General features: G+C 41.6%; 1 protein-coding gene across 1 annotated transcript in view; it reads left to right on the top strand.

Annotated features, from left to right (window-relative positions):
* The window catches only part of LRP1B (LDL receptor related protein 1B), a 2076109-nt gene that overhangs the window by 1159218 nt on the left and 895491 nt on the right, over positions 1–21400 (top strand). The window contains exons 19-20 of the mRNA XM_089653623.1: positions 10929–11009; positions 13216–13383. Of these exons, the coding sequence (XP_089509749.1) occupies positions 10929–11009; positions 13216–13383 (249 nt within the window). The remainder of the gene's footprint in view (positions 1–10928; positions 11010–13215; positions 13384–21400) is intronic.

The raw sequence follows: 21400 nt of genomic DNA, 5'->3' as shown, positions 1-21400 counted from the left end.
ACCGTTCAACTTGGTGCCTTCTCTCTTCTGTTAATAGCGTGATGACTAACAGCGCGATGACGTTACTGGCTCCGCCCTTGCACGTTTCGTCACACTGACACATTACTTTGTCAAAATCTCCTGAAAAGTGCTGCCAACTTCGAGTTATAGGGTAGCTATGTTCACTTTCCATGGCTCTACTGTATATAGGAACATAGCTAACCTCTCTTGCTCACTTCCGAGATGGACTAATGGATTTTTAGTGTGCATAGAACAGAGTACATGGCTGCAACTAATGTTCACTGCTCCTTCCAAATGGGGGAAAAGGTAAGGTTTGGGTGCTTGTGGAGGATGTCACAAGGCAGAAAAACACAGTGAGAAAACAATTTAATAAAAAAGAGATTACCGGGCCATTAGTGGATGTGTATGGACTAATTTTTGAGAATAAGATTAATTTTTAGGACAAGCTGTCGGGGTCTACCCCTATCTTCTAAGAACCAAGTACTGCATGGACCTTAGAAGAAGGGGTATTACCCCCCCCCCACCCCCGTTCCTCCTCTCAAAAGCTTGCCCAGGAATGTAACAGTTTAGGGCAAACAAAAAGTACTACAGATAGTACTCAACTGTGTTGTTCCAAGTTATAAAAAATATATAGTAAACTCAAAATTAGTCATACATTTAGGCCAAAATGTATTCTGCTACATGTCTTTGGTAAAAATAATCCCAATACATGCATATTGATTGCTTTGTGTGAAAGTTATAGCGTCTACAAACTATGGTATATACAGTATATTGGCATTTACACAGCCTTTATTTTCTGACTGCCTATCACATTTCTTGAGGTGCTAAAATACCAGGGCGGTACAAAAACCACCTTTTTTTTGGAAAGTAGACACCCCAAGGAATTCGGTGAGAGGCATGTTGAGTCCATGGAACATTTTATTTTTTGCCACAAATTTTTTGGAAAATGACAATTTTTTTTTTTTTGTTTGACACAAAGTTATCAGGTAAATAATAGATTGCTCACGCATGCCATGGGTATATGTGGAATAACACCTAAAAACACATTCTGCTACTTTTCCTGAATATGGGGATACCACATGTGAGAGACCTTTGGCAGCCTAGCCACTTACAGGCCTCCAAAATCCAGTGACCACCTCCATGCTTTCAAAGAGCATATTTCCTCATATCACCTCCTCACTACATATCACAGGATCACAGGAGGCTCTAAAATGCCAAGATAGCACAAACACCCCCAAATGACCCCTTTTGGGAAAGTAGACACCCCAAGGAATTTAATAAGAGGCATGGTGAGTATTTTGCAGTTATCATTTTTGTCACAGGGTTTTGAAAAATAAAAAATACGTTTTCTTCCTTCATTTTCCAAAAACTTGTGGCAGCAAATGAGATCTGCAAAATACTCACCATGCCTCTTAACAAATATGCAAGGTCTATTGTATATTGTTGCTGGCTGCTGGAGAGTCTATTGATGCTGGCTGCCAGGAGATCTGTTGTAGCTGTTGGGGGCCTATTGTTGCTGGATGAATCTATTGTTGCTGGTGGAAGTCTATTGTTGCTGGCTGCAGAGGATCTATATTTCTGCTTTTCTTGTTATCATTAACAAATTCCATACAAATTATTCAGCGCCACAAAATCATACTTAGCCCTGTATTTTCTAAAAGGAGCCATACTGGGAGGTGAGTAGGGGGCAGAAACATAAAGTGGCTCAGAAGGGGGAAGTTCCTGCACCTATTTGTTGAGAAAAAAAGCCCTGGACATAACTTTGAAGCAGAGGAAGAAGAATATTATAGTGTGGGTGGATGAATGGTTGGTATAAAACTAGAAGCTTCAATTTAAAACTGTTAACATTTTAAGTACGCTTTAAATTTCACCCCCTGTACTAATCCAACTAAATCTGGAGGTGAGAAAAATACATGCACATTCTTATGACTCTACTAGCTACAACAGCATACAACAAAAACAGTAACCTTTAGAATAAATCTTGCTAGTGCTTACACCTACATCACAAACAGCTGCATTTATTTTTCATGGCGCAAAAGACATTTGCAGTGACATATAGGCTAGGACGGAATGCCAGGAAGCGGGTTTTTAAAATGAATTTACTATTATATTCTTATTGATTTACATTTTTCCAATACAATGCACAGCCCTTTGCAGAGAATCTTTAAAGAGTCAGCCTGCCTAAAGTGGGTGTTTTGATTATAGACTGACTGTGACAAATTGTACATTTTTACTGGCTTTCTTTTCTCTTTGCCGGAATGCATCATCTGCTGCTACGTACTATGGTGGTCTGCTTACGTTTTCTGTGCTACAAAGTGAAAAACAAATACACTTGTACCGCCACCCCCGAAGGAGCCACTGATGATTTTGGGTTCTCTGTTCTGCTCCTTAACTCCAAGAACAGTCTTGGACCCCCCCCGACACACCTGGTTGAATAGGAATACTGCAAACACAAGTGCAAGGGACTCTCAAAAGAATAGCTTTACAAGATAATGCTTTACTAGAGATTATTCAGTCAGCAGGAGACAAAAAAAAGGTTTGTTTTGGGTTTCCCCCAACTTGCAAAATATAGCATCTAACAAAGTCACAAGGATATATAGTAGAAATGACCATGCCAATAGGCTTAAATGCAGGACCAACAAATCCTAAATAAACCTATGATTCCAGGAGCAAGAGGAGGAAGAGGAGACCTTTAGTCAGTCAACTCCTTCTAAATCCTGCCGCCAAAGGCAAAGAAAATAATAAAGCACAATTTATTAAACCTGGGTTGATGTCCCCCCTTAAAGTACACAAGTGCTAAGTCAACAGTAAAAAAGGACAGTCAGTGACAGACTCTGTTGACGGAATCCTTTGAATGGAGAAATCCTGGAGATAAAGGTATGCTTAGTCTTGAGCGAGCTTATGGTGGGGCCCAGAGGTATCACTGTGCGATGGCAACTAGCAAAGTGAATGAAATAGCAAAAGGTATTCCCCAACAGAAGCCTTTTAGTTGGTAAACAGGGGAGATAATGGTGTCTGCATGCAGTGTCTAAAATGTCAATAAATCCAAGCACAGTAAAGAGCCATCCATAGCTGGAAATGTAATGCTTAAAACATGATCTCCTCACTGCTGCTGTGTTTAACACTTGTATAGTGAATCCAAGGGCATCAAAGAAAACCGCACTGTGAGAGTGACTGTGGTTTAAACCTCACTAGGAGGTATACCTTTATTGTAAGAGTCAGTGTGGATCACAAGCCTGCAATAACCTCCGGAAATCAGGTCGGTTACTGCTGGGCACTTTGCAGGCATCACCACCCACTGTCTTGATCAGTTGTCAGGAGGCAATCCAGAGGCACTCTACTCTGCAAGGAGTCTGACTCTCCACAGCAGATTTTGGTTGTTTCATCTCCCAGGGATCTAGTGAGAGGGTGGAAGCCCAACATTCTCCCTAACACAGTTTAGACACTGCAAGCAAGGGCATCAAAGAAAACAGCGCCCCTTTGAACGTCTCTGTATACAAGGTCCGCATCAAAAGGGTATAGTTTCTAATATTTATAAACTTCTTATGGATGCTGCTCCCCTCGCTAATGACACTCATCATTACATGTGCAAGTGGTCCCAGTTTCTGCAGTGTGACATTGACCTTACACAATGGAAGAAAATTTGGGACAACACATCTAAATCTTCTGTCTGTGGTTTATAAAGAAAACACATATAAAATTTTAATGTTATGGTATAAAACTCCCGAGGTTGTCCATGCCTTTAATCCGAATGTTTCTTCCGCTTGCTGGCGTTGTGGGAAAGATATTGGCTCCCTCTTCCATATTTTTTGGACTTGTGGATCCATTGTCCCTTTTTGGGAAGAGGTTTTGTCTTTTTTACAATTGTTATTGCAGACCTCTCTCCCACTCTGTATTTTTTACTAAGCCTGCCATTCCCAGGTCTTCCCAGAATGGCCAGGAAACTCTCCACACATATTCTGACTGCGGCCAGAAGAAGCATTCCGATGTGTTGGCTATCTTCTCTACCTCCTTTGATGTCAACGCTGTTTAAAATTATTGCTGATGTACAACAGATGGAGTACCTGACGGCTGTGCAAGCCTGTTCGCTTGCTTTGTTTGAGGCAGTTTGGCACCCATGGGTCAATTTCTCTTCCTTCCGCCTTCCTGCAGATGTATAGTTCTGATGGCCACCCCATTGTAACTATATGACATTCTTATGTTAGTAACCATGCAGATCTCACCATCGATGTGCTCCTTTTTTCTCCTGTGAAGTTTTTTGTATACATATATATATGTGAAAATCAATAAAAATTGTTAATAAAAAAAAAAAAAAAAAAAGAAACCAGCGCTGTGAGAGTGACTGTAGTTTAAACCTCACTAGGAGGTGTACCTTTATTGTAACAAGAGTCAGTGTAGATCACAAGGGAAATCCTGGGCCAGGGTGGATGGCCCGTCCGCTCCGATGGGGTAGTGTGAGACAGTAAATGCTTCTGTCAGTAGCAGTAGACCACGTGACTGTGGCTTCCTAGAATGATGTCACCGCAGTCTATGGAGGGAGGATCCTGCCTTGGACCACAAGCCGAAGATGGAGGCTTGTGGTCTAAGGCATGCGCCTTTTCAAGTTTAGACCCTAGCCCAGGCTTTTCCTTGTGATCTACACTGACTCTTGTTACAATAAAGGTACACCTCCTGCAGGGGAATATATCTGCCTCCCCAGGATGCCCTTTGTTTGTCCTTTCCTCTAGTAAATATAGTCCAGACAATGCTGAAGAATACAGTGTCTCTAGGCGATGGGTCTGTAGGTCCCAAGATCCTCTGCTTCTCAGATCCATTTCCCACTCTATCAGCAGGAAATTATGTGTTTACTTGTGCTGAACAATAGAGGGGGGAAAAGTTATCTCAATCTTTGCAGCAGATGTCCCTGAATTGCAGAATGACCGAGCCTGAACCTGGTACAACATCTTGGTGACACCTAATCATTACACCTACTATATGGCTAAATATATGTAGGCAGGTGCAGTCTATAATCTCCACTGCAAGTTGCCGTCATTCGTAAAGGCAATGCAGCTGGAGGAGGAAATCAAGAGAAATAGGGTTTCTCCATGGTTTCCTCAGTCACCTGGAGCAGTGATCCCGATGGATGTGCTGGATCCAGGCAACCCTGGTGGCCATCTTGGGTCACACAGAGTCTTCTTAAGTCCCTGCCTCCAAGTTTTGGCTTGCATTTTGCGAGTGGCTAGTGTTGGGAAAGGACACCTGTCTGGCAGGGACAGTACTAATGGTAGGGAGAGGTCCCGGAGGAGTAGGGGAAGTATATTTGCATCTTCAGGAAGCTTCATTTTGCTCTCCTTGACAGATGCTGTCTTCCGCTCAGGCCTACACAATGCTGACTCTCTGTAAGTGCCCCAGTCAGGTGAGCTCCCCCACCGGGCCTGTTGTGCTGTTTTCAAGTTCTGCAATACATAATTTTGTGCAATTTGGGACTTTGTGTACCACACCACACTGCACCTACCAACATGTATGTGGACTCCCCTCCAAATTAGGTACATTATTTAGTTCAGGTATTTCCAATGAAGGGTACTGTTAATGCAACAGCATACAAAGACATTTTAGCAACATTGTGCGCTTCCAACCTTGTGGTAACAGCTTGGGGAGAGCTGTTTTCTGTTCCAACATGACTGTGCCCTGTGCATAAAGACATGGTTTGATGAGTTTGTTGTGGAGGAACTAGAGTGACCTGCACACAACCCTAACCTCAACCCTACTGAACAGCTTTTGGCATGAATTTGAATGCTGATAGGGAGCCAGGTCTCCACAAATGCTGTTTTGGCTGAAAAATTAGGTGAGTCCTCCAAAGTCATGTAAAAATCCTTCCCAGAAGAGTGGAGGCTGTTATAGCCATGTGCGGTAGGGGGAAACTCCACATTAATTTCCATGGACTTGAATGTCCAACAAGCTCATATGTGTAAGATGGTCAGGTGTTAAAAAATATTTGACCCTATAGCCATATTAATTTATCAAAGACAAATAGGCTGTTCACTTTGTGTAGGAAGTTTTACTTTTCTAAGGGAATAAGCCCTGCACTTTGTGAATAAGCCAAAGCTCTGCTCACTTCCATCATCCAATCATATGCAAGCAAAAAGGCTGTTTTTCATTTCCTTGCTTGTGATTGGGTATTCTTTGCTAAGTGAAGCTTCACCGTATTCTCTAAGCTCTGAGAAAAACTCCTTTGCAAAGTGGAACTTATGAACAATGAACAGACCATTTGCCTTTAGTAAATTTGGGTGGGTGGGGGGCTGTAGCCATTGGGAGTAGAAAATGCCCTGGTTTAAGCAATGGCATCAGTGAGGGGACTAGTGTCCCATCATTGATGTAAGTGGGAGGAATAGTGCCTCATTGGTAGTGTCAGTGCAAAAAAAGTGCCTCATTATTGGTGTCAGTGGGAGGAAAAGTCCTCCAAGGGCCAGATTTAGGCGAGCAAATGTCTGCATCTGGTTTGTGCCCTAAACTGTTATTTAGCAAAGGCTCTTACTCTTTTTCTCCCTTATTCAGTTTGCTGTACAATTCTACAAACTTGTTTTTGGAATAATGTATGAATATTCCATAATATTTACCCAATTTGACCTTGTGCAGCATTATAGGAGATAACACTATATAAATGAATAATAAGAAGAAGATTAGCATTCATACTACAGTGCTAATTCAGATTCTTTTTTTTTTCTTTAGCCTCTCACATTGTATTTTTTCTTTCCAAGCTCCTGCTTGCTTTGCCAAACTCCTGCTCATCTCAGCACAAGTTCATTTTCTTTCCTTTTCTTACTCTTTCCACTTTCCACTTTCTTTCAAATACTCCTTGCTTTTTGAATTCTAGGTCCCAAAATATTGTGTCCTTATTCTTTCCCATGCTGACTCCCTTTCCAAAACTTTTTTTTTGCCCGTTGCCCAACTGAGGTTATGTTTATGAAGAGGTCCTTTCTACTGGGGGCCCATAAGCCTTTCTTTGCAAGGTATCCAGGTTCTGTTTTATTCCAATAATGGTAAAATGTTTTAAGATTACCACTATGGATGATCACTGCAAGGATGTGAGTTATGTGTTGTATGGTCATATGATCTGGGCCTTATTCATATATACCAGAGGCCTGACCACCAGCAGTGGAGGATTATGAGTGATGTAGAGCATTAGGTGCAGTAGAAGCTCATGTGGATCAGGATCGTGGGGCAGCAGGGGCCCTGACTCCTGTCATACTTTAGGGCAGAGGTTCTTAGCTGGAGCCCAAGGATCTCTAAGTGGTCCATTGATGAGTTTCAGGGGGTCCATGAAGGTCTGATTAAAAAATAACATCTACCGCTACATTCACAATAAAGTCCTCCCCCTTTTCCCAATCAATGGTTTCCCATTGAAAGAAAATGCACCCTTCCACTGTTTATAGTACCATTCTCTAAGTGTTTCTTCATTGGTTGTTGGTCCCTGTTTACCATTTAAAATTGCATCATCAGGCCCTGCAAAATCACTGTCTTGTGTACTACATGAGAACAAGTGCTAATTCTCATTAGTAGTAGTAGTTTTTGTAGTAGAAGTAGTAGTAGTAACCAGGGGTGGACTGACAACTCATGGGGCCCCTGGGCAATAGAGGATCATGGGGCCCCTGTGTCCTTGCCCACACTAAAAAAAAGCCTACAAAAAGGTACCAGGGGCATTTCATGGGGCCTCCTACTGACCCCGGGCCCTCGGGCAGTGCCTGAGTTCTCGAATGGTCAGTCCGCCCCTGGTAGTAACAGAATTGAGCAAAATTAAAATGGTTTTGTTTAATTTGCTCAAGATTGTATTTCATTTTTGTAGTGCATGGCCATCCATTTTTGCACAAAAAGGAGTATTTTGCTAAGATTGTTTACTTTATTCAAACTTTATGTATGTTGTATATGAATGAGGCAATCAATTTTCAATCAAAGTACATACATTCATTGCATGCAAAGTTGTGTTTATATGAATATCTCTGGGGAGGGGGTCTATAGCGTTCAGATTCTTAAAGGGTCCGTGACTAAAAAAAAAAAAAAAAGTTTAGGAATCGCTGCTCTAGGCCCCAGGAGTGACCATTATACCAATTGGTCTAATGCCTAGTACACACAATGAGAAAATCAAATGTAAAATATTGCTTTCGAAGTGATCATCCATTAATCTGATCATTAGTACACAGCTTTCAACAGCCGATCATGACAGACCTTGTGAAAATATCCGAAGGGACAAGCATGAAAGTTTTCTCCTAAGATAACACAACAAATGATTTTAATTTAATCATCACAATATTCGTCTGTAAAAAATCAAAAGACCAAGACTGCGCATGCTCAGGAACTAATTCATACATTACAATACAATACATTACATCACTTTCAAAATTGTACTCTGTCTTATGAGAATTTTTGTAACTTTAGTAACCTCTTCATTTTTGATATGAGACTAGCATGAAAAAAAACCCAGACAATCTTTCCGCCGGTATCCTTGTCATGTGTACAAGGCTTAAGGGTCCTTTCTCATGAACTTGATCAGTTCTTCCAAATAATAAGTTCAGTTCAGTTTACATCAGTATACATACTTTTTCCCATGTGCATTTTTGGTCAGTTGTTGAAGAAAATAGTAATTGGTGGATAAAGGATTTACATCCATTTATGTCCTCAAAAATGGAAAAAAATGCCTTTTTAGTTTTTTCCTTTTTTTCAGACATAAAAGGACTCAGTAAGTGGATGTACTGTAAACTAAAATACGTCCGCTCTTTCATACATTGTGGATCAGTCTGAATCTGTGTTGACAGAAGGATGCAGATTGAACGCTCATATAAATTGGTCACAAGGGCTCATTTACACTAGTTGTTGGGGGAGGGGAAGTAAAATCATGCAGTTAAGCCGCGGTTCTAACACTACCCTCCCCTTTACTTCCCCTGCCCAACTGCTCCAACTTTTGCTACAGCGGTCGAGAGTATACACATGCCACGGCCGTGATGCTTTGTTTCCCAGAAGTAATTATACTGCCCATTTTGTTCAGCTGGCAGTATTGCCCACTGAACACGACCTATTGAACTAAATGGGGGGAATTTGCACTGGCCTGCAATGCACATGGTTGCAGCCAGGGGCGGACTGACAACTCATGGGGCCCCCGGGCAATAGGGGATCATGGGGCCCCTGTGTCCTTGTCCAAACTCAAAAAAGCCTATGAAAAAGGTACCAGGGGCATCTCATGGGGCCCCCTACTGACCCCGGGCCCTCAGGCAGTGCCCGAGTTTCCAAATGGTCAGTCCGCCCCTGGTTGCAGCGCACTAGTGCAGGGTCCAACGGTTTAAAGCAGGTGGATAGGAGGAAATGCAACTCTTACTCGCTGCTTGTCAAATGTGTTCTGAAGCTCAGTCTGAACACAGATCACTCTTCAAAAAGCAATGCTAGTATAAATGAGCCGTAAGGCTCTGTTCACACAAATGCGTTTTTTAGTGCTTTTTTGCAGAAATGCACTACAGTCCAGTTACTATGGTTTCCTATGGCGCATGTTCACATCTATGCTTTTTTTTGAGCTGCTGCATGTTTGGAAAGGGTCAGGGACTCTTTTACAAAGCAAAAAGCAGCATTTTTGCTACAATAGAGTTCAATGGAGAAGCTCTTGAAATGCATGGCAGTGCATTTTTGCGGCATTTTGCATTTTTATTCTGCCCAGCAACCAAAAAAATTCCACTTTAACAAAAAAAAAGAGCTGAACAAAACATAGTAAAAACACGTCAAAAATGCATAACAAATGAGTAAAAAACGCGTGTAGAAAAACACAAAATGAACTGCAAAACAGACAAAAAGCAAACTGCATAGGTGAGAACGGAGCCTAACCCCCTGGTCACATCAAGCCCGACTTTGAAATCGAGCGACTTACTGTGAAGTCGCACGATTTTAAAGTCAGGTGAGATGCCGATTTCAGGTGCGATTTGCAAGACATCTGACACAGATATCTATGCAAATCGCATCAAGAGTAGTGCATGTACTACTTTAGAAATCAGTGCGGCTCCGACCAAGTCGAAACAGCACCGATTTGACCGCTCTAATTGTGGACAATAGGGTGCGACTTGCCATGCGATTTACAAGTCGCATAGCATGCAAATCACGTGACCTCTGATCGCTCAGTTCTCAGTCTACCCTGAGAAAAGGGCAGCGACTGTCAGTCACCGTTTTTTGTTCTGCCCCTCCAGTGCAGGAGCAGCAGGCTCAGGCTCTCAGTGGTGTGAAGATCAGGCTATGTGGATCCTGACAATATGGTTGGGAAGTCAGCCAGCAGCGGACTTTAGCCCCCCATAGGCTGATTTGGGGTCACAGGAGAGCACAAGTTAGTGCACACCTACAGAGGAAGTATGGCCAAAAAAACTTTAGCCATGCTTCTATTTTAGGCCTCATTCACATGGCCCTAATACAGCCATAAAAACATTTACTGATCCTTGAGGAAAGGAACAAAAGCTCCTGCACAATGATAGTAAATAGATCAGTTTTTTAATGTGTAAACATTGTCCTGTCCTTTTTTATTCAATGGCATATGTGTATATTCATATCCTGAGACACAGATTTTTTAATTTTGTGTTCACGGATCTGAAGGCAGTGCATTTTTATGCACCTGTGTGAATGTCTTTATTGAAAACAATGCAACTGCCTTCACATCCGTAAATAAAAAACAGTTGTAAATGTGTTTTTTTACACCAATGTGAATGGAGCTTTAAGAGTCTGGCTGGTGATACATTGTATAACAAAACAATTTTGTATCCTTCTTGTGATGTTAAGATGGCCACTAAGTAGCTAAGACAGACAGACTTCTCTGGCGCTTGGTCCTCTGTTGCATGAATATTCCTTGCTCTTTGTAAATTCTGTTTTGTCTGTAAACCTAAAATTCTTCATGTGATGATGAACATTTAAATTTGTTTCCCCTGCAGAGCTGCAGACCTGTGATCCTGTGACGCAGTTTGTTTGTGAAAATGGACGATGTGTCAGCCACAAATGGCGATGTGACTCAGGCGAGTATTGTACTTGGCATGTGTCTCCATTTATGCTAGATGTGGGTAATACAATATAGTAATTCCACATCCCATCTCCAGAGCACTGCAGCATTTGTGACGTTATCGACTGCTTGATGATCGTCATATAGCATTGTTGTGTATAATATACACTGTGTGCATTGTGTTACAACTTGTGTTTTATTGTTATTGATGATGACGAAATGCAAGCAGGTCTGTGCTGCCTCAACTGTAATTGGTGAAATCACAGATGTCAAGCTGAAATTGGAAACATAGACAAAATCTCTCTCTGTAAATTCTTCTTCTTCTTGTTTCTTCCTTCTTTATTCTTCTCTTTCTCTTCCTCCTCCTTCTCTCTCTCTCTCTCTCTCTCTGTATATACACACTATATTGCCATAAGTATTGGGCCTGCCCTTCAAATCATTGGATTTGGGTGTTCCAATCACCTCCATGGCCACAGGTGTATGAAATCAAGCACCTAGGAATGCAGATTGCTTCTACAAACATTTGTGAAAGACTGGGTCGCTCTCAGGAGCTCTGTGAATTCAAGTGTGGTACCGTGATAGGTTGCCACCTGTGCAATAAGTCCATCCGTGACATTTCCGGGCTACTAAATATTCCACAGTCAACTGTTAGTGTTATTATAACAAAGTGGAAGCAACTGGGAACAACAGCAACTCAGCCATGAAGTAGTAGGCCACATAAAATTACAGAGCAGGATCAGCGCATGTTGAAGCACACAGTGCGTAGAAGTCACCAACTGTCTACAGAGTCAATAGCTAAAGACCGCTAAACTTTGTGTGGATACTGCACAGATTTCTGGAAAATTAATTCTTGAACTCTATGTTCAAGTGGAGTTCCAGACATTTCTTTTCCTTATTTTATGCTTTGGGTATAGTGGTCAGAGATTGCATTGCAATAGACAAACCCATCAACATCTGGCCTTGAATTCCACTGAATTACCCATAATTATTGAGCCTCAGTTGTTTATTGATGGCTTAACAAAAACAAAAAAGAAAAAAGTGGTTAAAAACATGTTCCTTAACAATATTTCAGCGCATCACATGACCCCTTTCTCAAGGTGACAGACATCTGACGGAAAGGGGTCCTCTGAGGCCTCAACCATTGGTGAAGGAACCTTGTCCTGTGAAGCCCTATAACATTAGTGGAGGAATATGTGTCTGGCATTTTTCCTTTGTTGCTTCTTTTGGTGAGCGCTCAGTAAATCCCTGAGGCTCATAATGCCATACTGGCTTTTTTTTCCCTATGAGCAATAATTTGAGCCTTACAGGACAAGTTCCTTCACCCAAGTTTTTGAGACCTCACAGGACCCCTTTCTCAAGGTGACATCTGTTGCCTTGAGAAAGGGGTCATGTGGGGTCTTAAATTATTGATGAGGAACATATTTTTGGCACTTTTTACTTGTCACCTGTTTGGTGAACCCTCAATAATTAACCGAGGATCATTATGGGGTGCTGTTTTTTCTATTTTGAGGTTTCCATGTCTGTGTCACTATTATGGAGATTTTCCAAGTCTTTCTGTAACACTATGAGTTTATAAAGATTGAACTTCAGCTGTCCAATAGCTTGCTTTAAAAGTGTCCCTAGCCCACTTTCATGGCATCAGTCACATTCAATCTCCAGGTTGGGAAAAAATGGCACCAGTCACTTTGGTGAAATATGAGATAGTTACCTTAAAAATACTGGACCAAATCAAAGTACCCCAAAAAGTTTATCTCAATCAGACTAGATTCTAAGCTTAGCCAAATACCTTATTTTCTGTTTTTTTTTTGTCTCATTCTGCTCCCATAGCCTCTTGGACCTGGTTCCTTGAGGATAATGATTATAGTGATATCCTTATTATAGAATATTTTAGACAGGAAAGCTGTAAAGGTTCTTGTGGTGTTTTCTCCCTAAGCCAGTCATTGACCACATCCTTCCAATTTTGGATAGAGACAGGTGCCTCTTCAAGGCCAGTTGCTTTGATTTCAGCAAACCATCCTTTGGTGCTTCCCAGGAGGAGAAACTCACACAGCTTCCATCTTGAGCCCAGGAGAGACACATGTAGCTTTTTCAAAGGGCACGGCTTATGTGAGCTAGCTCTAGGGAATACCTTTCATACAAGGGCACAGTACCTACCACAGGTAATTTAATCAGGGAATCATTTTATTACACATCATAATCAAGAGAAAATCTCGTGTTTTCAGATGATGACTGTGGAGATGGAAGCGATGAATTGGAATGTTCGGTTTCGTGTTCGGATAAGCAGTTTCGATGTTCCAGTGATCGTTGTATCCCTGCACACTGGGTATGTGATGGAGACAATGACTGTGAAGACTCAAGTGATGAGTCCCATGCCAACTGCTCCAAAACAGGTTTGTGGTATTCTTTTACAATGTTAAAATGTATAAACTAATCCTGTCATTGAATGTCTAAGCCCTGGTTCATACTTCTGTGACTTATCATGTGACTTGAGACACATAAAGTCGAATGACTAGTCAAAACACATTAATTTCAATGGGTGCCCTCCTAGTCAATGTGACTCAACTCGCAGCAACAAAAAGAAAAGGTTTCTGCACTACTTTTCTATGACTTTGGAGCAACTCAATTGCCATAGACTGCAATGTTAAATCATAAAATCGCAAGCAAGCCACACAACTTTGATATTGGAGCAGTGTGGACCAAGCCTAAGGAGGTATGCAAACGTGTTGTCAGCCCTGCCTGAGTTCCTCTCTGTTGGACTACAGAAATCCACCCATCCCCAACCCTCTCTGTCCCTATCCACTGCATTCATTGACTTCTTTCTCAGGAAAATAATGCTGCTGCCTTGCCTCCCAAGAGCATGCCCACACACTGGTGTTTAGTTAAAGTAGAGCAGGTTCACTTTTAAAGTGAATTTTCACTTATCTTAGAGAATGAGGTGCAACAAAGTAAACAATTTGTGAAGAATAATCTTGTTCAAGAAAAAATTAAAAAATTATACTAAAAAAATTAAACAAGATTTTTGCATGTTTTGCTTGTAGGTGGCACATCATCTCAGTTTTCTTTGAAGCAAATGTATGAATACAAAAATAAAAAAAATAATGTCCGTTGGATAATTTTACTACTTTTCTGTGAATAGCCTGCTGAAATTTTATATCCTGCTTTCACAGAGTTGAAAGTATCAGATGAGACAAAGAGTCCCCTACCTGTCTCTAGCAAGAACTACATCTCCCTTCTAAAAGAGTAGAGCACGTTCTCTTTCAAAATTAATTTCCATATATTTTAGTGAATGAGATAAAACAAGGTAAAAATTCATTATGTATAGAATATTCAGTCATTTGCAAGGAAAAAAAAGGAAGAAAAAAAAAACGGATTTGTGTCTGCCTATGATTGGAAAATTGAAGAGAGCACTTCACCTCATTCACTAAGCTAAGTAACTTTTCTCTTTACAAAGTGAATTTTTACATAACTTAGTGAATAAGATGAAGTTGCGCCAATTTCAATCATTCAATCATATGCAAGTGAATTTTTTTTGCACGATTGGATATTGTTTGCATTGTAAGAAAAAAAGAAAAAACAACGCAAACCAATTTTAAATATACATAATATATATCAACTCCCAAAAAAAAACGAAATCAGTGCAGAAAAAATTGTGATAGTCCCACTCCAAAGTATATAAATTTCAATATATTAGATATAGTCCTTTTCCAAGAACCGTGACCAGTGTTAACACCCGTTTGTGTTATTATTTGGAGCCAAACTGCCACATAGCCAGGGTAAAGATCTCACAGTCAGTGATAGATGACAGCATGTAAAGACATCAGTGATTTCTCCCTCAAAAAAGATGGCCCCTGAGAGCTCCGCACACTGGCGTGCGCTCCATTCACCGGAAGTGACGTGACGGTTTGGCTCCAGATACACTAAATAAATGCTGATTACATTCTTTTAAGATGTGAGTGGTTTGGTATTTGAATTTATCCTGTCTGAGTCCTACAGTATTACACTATATATGTTTCTCTCTGTGTAAATTACCAATTTATATGGAGAGTGATCTCTGCTCGCCCTGGAGGTTGGAGGCTGATCTAAATTCCACTGTGGATCTCTGAGGCATTGAGTCAATAGTCTTGTCTACATTTTGGGATTTCCGCCTAAACCCTGAGATTGGAGGCTGATTCAAGTTCTATCTTGGATTCCTGAGTTCAAAATTTAAGGCGTTCCATTCACCTATTTCTGGTGAGTGTGGTGTGTGATAATAACACAAACGGGTGTTAACAGTGGTCAAAGTTCTTGGAAAAGGACTATATCTTATCTAACATATTGAAATTTATATACTTTGCTAGTCCATTTTGCCTAAATTTCATTGCAGCAGCTCAAAATGGTACTCAGTAGTTTGTATGGCCCCCCACGTGCTTGTATGCATGCATGCCTAACAACATTGGGGCATGCTCCTAATGAGACGATGGAGTGTCCTGGGGTATTTCCTTCCAGATCTGGACCAGAGCATCACTGAGCTCCTGGACAGTCTGAAATGCAACCTTGCGACATCCGATGGACCGAAAAATGATATCTCAGAGGTGTTCTATTGGATTTAGGTTAGGCGAGCGTGAGGGCCATTCAATGGTATCCATTCCTTCATGCTCCAGGAACTGCCTGCATACTCTCGCTACATGAGGCCGGGCATTGTCGTGCACCAGGAGGAACCCAGGACCTACTGCACCAGCGTAAGTTCTGACAATGGGTCAAAGGATTTTGTCCCGATACCTAATGGCAGTCAGGGTGCCATTGTCTAGCCTGTAGAGGTCTGTGTGTCCCTCCATGGATATGCCTCACTAACCCACCACCAAAACAGTAATGTTGAACAATATTACAGGCAGCATAACGTCCTCCATGGCTTCTCCAGACCCTTTCATGTCTGTCACATGTGCTCAGAATGAACCTGCTTTCATCTGTGAAAAGCACAGGGCGCCATTGACGGACCTGTCAATTCTGGTGTTCAATGGCAAATGCTGATCAAGCTGTATGGTGCCGGGCAGTGAGCACAGGGCCCACTAGAGGAACTCGGGCCCTCAGACCACCCTCATGAAGTTTGTTTCTGATTGTTTGGTCAGAGACATTCACACCAGTGTGATGAGAAAGAAAAGAAGTGCCTCTAAGTGCAGCAGAACCACTTTAATAAAAAAAAGTTGAGGAATGGCTATGTTCCAGCTTCGGACATCCGCGTCTGACCCTAGCCAAGTGCAAAAATAGTGAAAAACAGAAAACAGTAGGGAAAAACATGTCAGTGGCCTCTACCTTTAAAACCATTCCTGTATTGGGGTCGTCTCATTGTTGCCCATCTAGTGCACCTGTTGTTAATTTCATTAACACCAAACCAGCTGAAACCAAGTAACAACCCCCTCTGCTACTTAGCTAACCAGATCAATATCCCAGGAGTTTAACTGACTCGACGATTTGATGCTATACTCTGAATAAAAAGTGTTCCTTTAATTTCTTTGAGCAGTGTGTGTGTCTGTGTGTTTATATATATATATATATATATATATATATACAGTATATATTATTATTATTATTATTATTATTATTATTATACAGGAGTTTATCAATTGGCCAAGGGAGGAGGTGTAGATGGAGAAGAGGAGGGGTCCGAGGACAGAACCTTGAGGGACCCCAACAGAGAGAGGGAGTGAAGAGGAGGTGGCAGGGTTATAGGTAACACTAAAGGAGAGCTGTGATAGATAGGAGAACCAGGAGAGAGCGGAGTCTCTGAGGCCAAGAGAGTGCAGTTTTTTGAGGAGGAGGGGGTGCTCAACCGTATCAAAAGCCGCAGAGAGGTCAAGTAGTATAGGAGTGTGTGTGTGTATATGTATGTATGAATATATATATATATATATATATGCACTTTTTTTTGTTTTGTAATTTTTCCTTGAACACAATTGAATAATATTTACATTCATTTTTTTCACCTCACTTTGTTTAACCTCATTTATTAAGATAAATGCTCTACACCTTTAGTCACTGGGTATAGGAAAAGGACTCCTGGGTGATATAGTTCTAGTTAGAGACATTTAATGGGCTGTGTGACTCCTTAGAAACTTTCAGCTGTTTGAAAATTGAGCTGAACAGCAGGATATCAAATTCCAGCAGGCAATTCACAGCTTAGCAGTAAATGATTCAACATAAGTGACTTTATATATTCATACTTTCACTTTAAAGGTAGCTGATATTTCCATGTGACTCCCAAGCTACTAGCTAGAGAACACTGTTGTACGGCATTCTGCAGAAGTCTATATTATACACAGCGATATGCCCTTCTAGATCTGAAAAGCTGAAATTGAGGATTTTAGTGTTTATCGCAAGTAAAAAAGTTTAATTTCACGGATTTAAATGTTATTGCTTTGTATGGTCCGTTTTTTGTGTGAGCCGAAGTTGGGGTATTTCTTGAAGTCTGACACACATTAAATTTTAGAGGACACAGTTTGCTGAGTGACAGAGCTCCATAGCCCCGTACTGAATGCAAAAGCCGACATTAATATTGTGTTTATACGAGTGTAAAATACTATTGAAAGCAACTGCTTTTTTATGCCTTTTCATAAATCTTTCTCCTTTATACTATGCGAAGGCTGAGGGTAAAAATTGCTTTCAGTGCAGTCTTTTTTATGATCTCAGTTAATGTGCCAAGATTTTTCCTTGAATATTAAATATATACCAATAGCAGAAAACACTTGTGGTTACCTAAACAATTAAAGTTACAATTCAGACTCCCTCCTCCCCCTTTTTTCCAGATCTATTGCAATCCGTCTCCAATTGGTGACTCCCCCTGACTCCTTCTGGGAACTCTACTTTTCCTAGACCCTTCACATGGTCATTGTATACACTTTACCTCCAGTCTATCATACAATTTATTATTATTATACAGTATTTATATAGCGCCAACAGTTCGCTCAGCGCTGTACATTACAATGGGACACAATACATGAGACAGTACAATAACAATACAATGGGATACACAAGGGGTTCGAGAGCCCTCCTTGGAGCTTGCAATCTAGGAGGGAGGGAAATCCTTTTAAAAACCTGATACTTTGGGTGTTATTTACTAAAACTGGAGAGTGCAAAATCTGGGGCAGCTGTGCACAGGAACCAATCAGCTTCCAGGTTTTATTGTCAACGCTTAATTGAACAAGCTGAAATTAGAAGCTGATTGGCTACCATGCACAGATGCGCCTGATTCTGAGTGCTCCAGTTTTTGCAAATCTCCCCCATTGGGAAATGTACTATATGGCCAAAAGTATTGGGATGCCTTTACACGCACATGAACTTTAATGGCATCCCAGTCTTATTCCGAAGGGTTCAATATTGAGTTGGCCCGCCCTTTGCAGCTATAACAGCTTCAACTCTTCTGGGAAGGCTGTCCACAAGGTTTAGGAGTGTGTCTATGGGAATGTTTGACCATCCTTCCAGAAGCACATTTTGTGAGGTCAGACACTGAAGTCAGATGAGAAGGCCTGGCTCACAATCTCCATTCTAATCCATCCCAAAGGTGTTCCATCGGGTTGAGGTCAGGACAATCAAGTTCCTTGCTTTGGACCTTGCTTTGTGCACTGGTGTGCAGTCATGTTGGAACAGGAAGGGGCCATCCCCAAAATGTTCCCACAAAGTTGAGAGCATGAAATTGTCTAAAATGTCTTGGTATGCTGACACCTTAAAGTGTTACTAAACAGTCTGTATATGCAGTAAGGCATGCTTGTTATACTCACTCTGGAACCTAAAGGGTTATTCCGCTGCATTGTGTAAAAAGGCTGTTTGATCCTGTTTTCTCTACTCCTCCCCTTCTTCCAGTGGCCTCCTCTTATCTCCTGATAAGACATATAGAGTCATTCTGCACATGCTCAGTTTGGTGTGTAATACTAGCAAGGTTTTTTTTTTTTTTTTGCTTGGGAGAGTGCATGTGATCAGTACAGGGTCAATCAGCACTGGAGAGACAGATGTCAGGGGTTCTGCATCCTCCTAGAGCAAAATGAAAACACCTCCTACAAGCTTTAATATGTGCTCGGCTGGACAATGATAGAAGTCACAAGACTGATCTAACTGCTGATGAGAAAACGTATTTAGCAGTTTATATTTACTAACATTATTGCATTTCCATGTTGTACTGTGGGAGACCAGATATAGTGAAGGGTCATGGGTTTAGTAACATTTTAAGAGTTCCCTTCACTGGAACTAAGGAGCCAAGCCCAACCCCTGAAAAACAACACCAAACCATAATCCCCCCTCCACCTGACTTTACACTTGGCACAATGCAGTCAGGCAAGTACCGTTCTCCTGACAACTGCCAAACCCAGACACTTCCTTCGGATTTCCAGACAGAGAAGTGTGATTTGTCACTCCAGAGAACCCGTCTCCACTGCTCTAGAGTCCAGTGGCGGTGTGCTTTACACCACTGCATCTGACACTTTGCATTGCATTTGCATTGCATTTGGTGATGCAAGGCTTGGATGCAGCTGCTCGGCCATGGAAACCCATTCCATGAAGCTCTCTACGCACTTTTGTTGGGCTAATCTGAAGGCCACATTAAGTTTGGATGTTTTTAGCTATTGACTCTGCAGACAGTTGGCGACTTCTGTGCACTGTGTGCTTCAGCATGACCAACTCTGTCACTATATGTGGCCTTCCACTTCTTGGCTGAGCTGCTGTTGTAGCTGGTTGCTTCCACTTTGCTATAACACCACTAACAGTTGACCGTGGAATATTTAGTAGCAAGGAAATGTCTTGGATGGAGTTATTGCACAGGTGGAAACCTATCACGGTACCACACTTGAATGCACTGAGCTCCTGAGAGCGACCTATTCTTTCAAAAATGTTTGTAGAAGCAGTCTGCATGCTTAGATGCTTGATTTTATACACCTGTGGCCATGGAGGTGATTGGAATACCTGAATCCAATGAATTGGAGGAGTGTCCCAATACCTTTGGCAATACAGTGTATCTTTATCCCTGATCCACCAGCAACTTTCCTGGACAAGGCTACCAGATAGTGAGGAATCTTGGCTAGTTGGAAATATTGGTTACAGCCATTAGTTATCATAGAACACTCAGGTCAAGCTTAATGGGTAAGGGCTTAAATGCCTGGGCTCTGGGGCTGTTAAAAGCCCCTGAATAGCCCTTTTATCTGGAATATCCATGGAAACCCATGTAAGGACAGGGAGAGCATGCAAACTTAATGCAGATAGTGTCCTGGCTGGGATTTCAAAGCTGAAAGAGCCACTGGACCTAAAGGATAAGGTCACCTTTTAAAGAAAAATGAAAAGGTGAACTAACTCTAAATATTCAGGCCAAAACCCCAGATCTTGCTCTACATAGAACCCTTGATGCCCTGTGCTGCTGATATTGTGGTCCGTATACAGTACACTGCAATACACAGCCCTGGGGTAAGTATCCATTATAATGTTTACAATTGAAAGTGCTCATTGGTCAGCACAAACACATAATCATGCTGACCCATAAGAAGTACATCTGAGGCTTCTTCTTCCAGTAAGGTGTCCCAGAAGAAAGAAGTGCTTCTTATTGGTCAGTGAGGTCATATGGTTGTGCTGACCAATATGTGCTTGCCATGGTAAGCATTGTGATGGATACTCACTCCTGGGCTGTGTATTATCGTGTACAGTATATGAACTGCTATATCAGCAGCACAAAGCATTATGGCCATGATGAGCAGAGGGGTTTGGAGGGGTGGTAAGAATATACAGCATTAGTTCACCTTTTCATTTTTTGGGAAAAGGTGAAATTACCCTCTAAGTCCAGTGGCTTAGTGGTTAGCTTTTGCAGCAATGGGGTTTTCAATTTGAATTCTCATCTAGGATGTTATCTTCATGGACTTTGCATTCTTTCCATGTGCTTGCATAGCTTCTTTTGTATATTCCTCTTAACAGGGCTACTCTGTTTAGGTTTAGGCCTTTCACAGCCCCTAAGACCAATGCAGACTCACAATGTTTGCTACCATGTGTCCAAATGGCGGGTTTGAAACCCCTGTACTCTATTCCCCTGGTCCACCTCTGTGCTGACTTCTTTGTTCCGCTTTGAGCTACTTATATCACAGGGCCCTGCATTCCTTTCAAGGTTTCAGGCTAAGACTCCATCTTGGGCCAATGAGACATGGGGGATCAGGTCTTTTGATGAGTGTTTCTTTGAGGGGTCTCCTCCTTACTGCCAAGATGGTGACCTCTTCCTGTAGCCATCACCAGCTCCTGACCCAATCAGGTTTACACCCTGTAACTTGTTATTCAGGACCCTGACACTATCATCAGTACATGCAGACTGTATCCAAACACATGCTGACACTCAACTGCTCAGACATCATCTTTTAATATTGACACCTTCAGCCAGAAGCTACATTCTTCTTTACTTGAAACATACAC

The sequence above is a fragment of the Staurois parvus genome, unplaced genomic scaffold (genome assembly GCF_062004578.1).
Source record: "Staurois parvus isolate SC_StPar_1 unplaced genomic scaffold, SC_StPar_1.0 ptg000716l, whole genome shotgun sequence".
Lineage (NCBI taxonomy): Eukaryota > Metazoa > Chordata > Amphibia > Anura > Ranidae > Staurois > Staurois parvus.
This window is presented reverse-complemented; position numbering and strand designations above follow the sequence as displayed.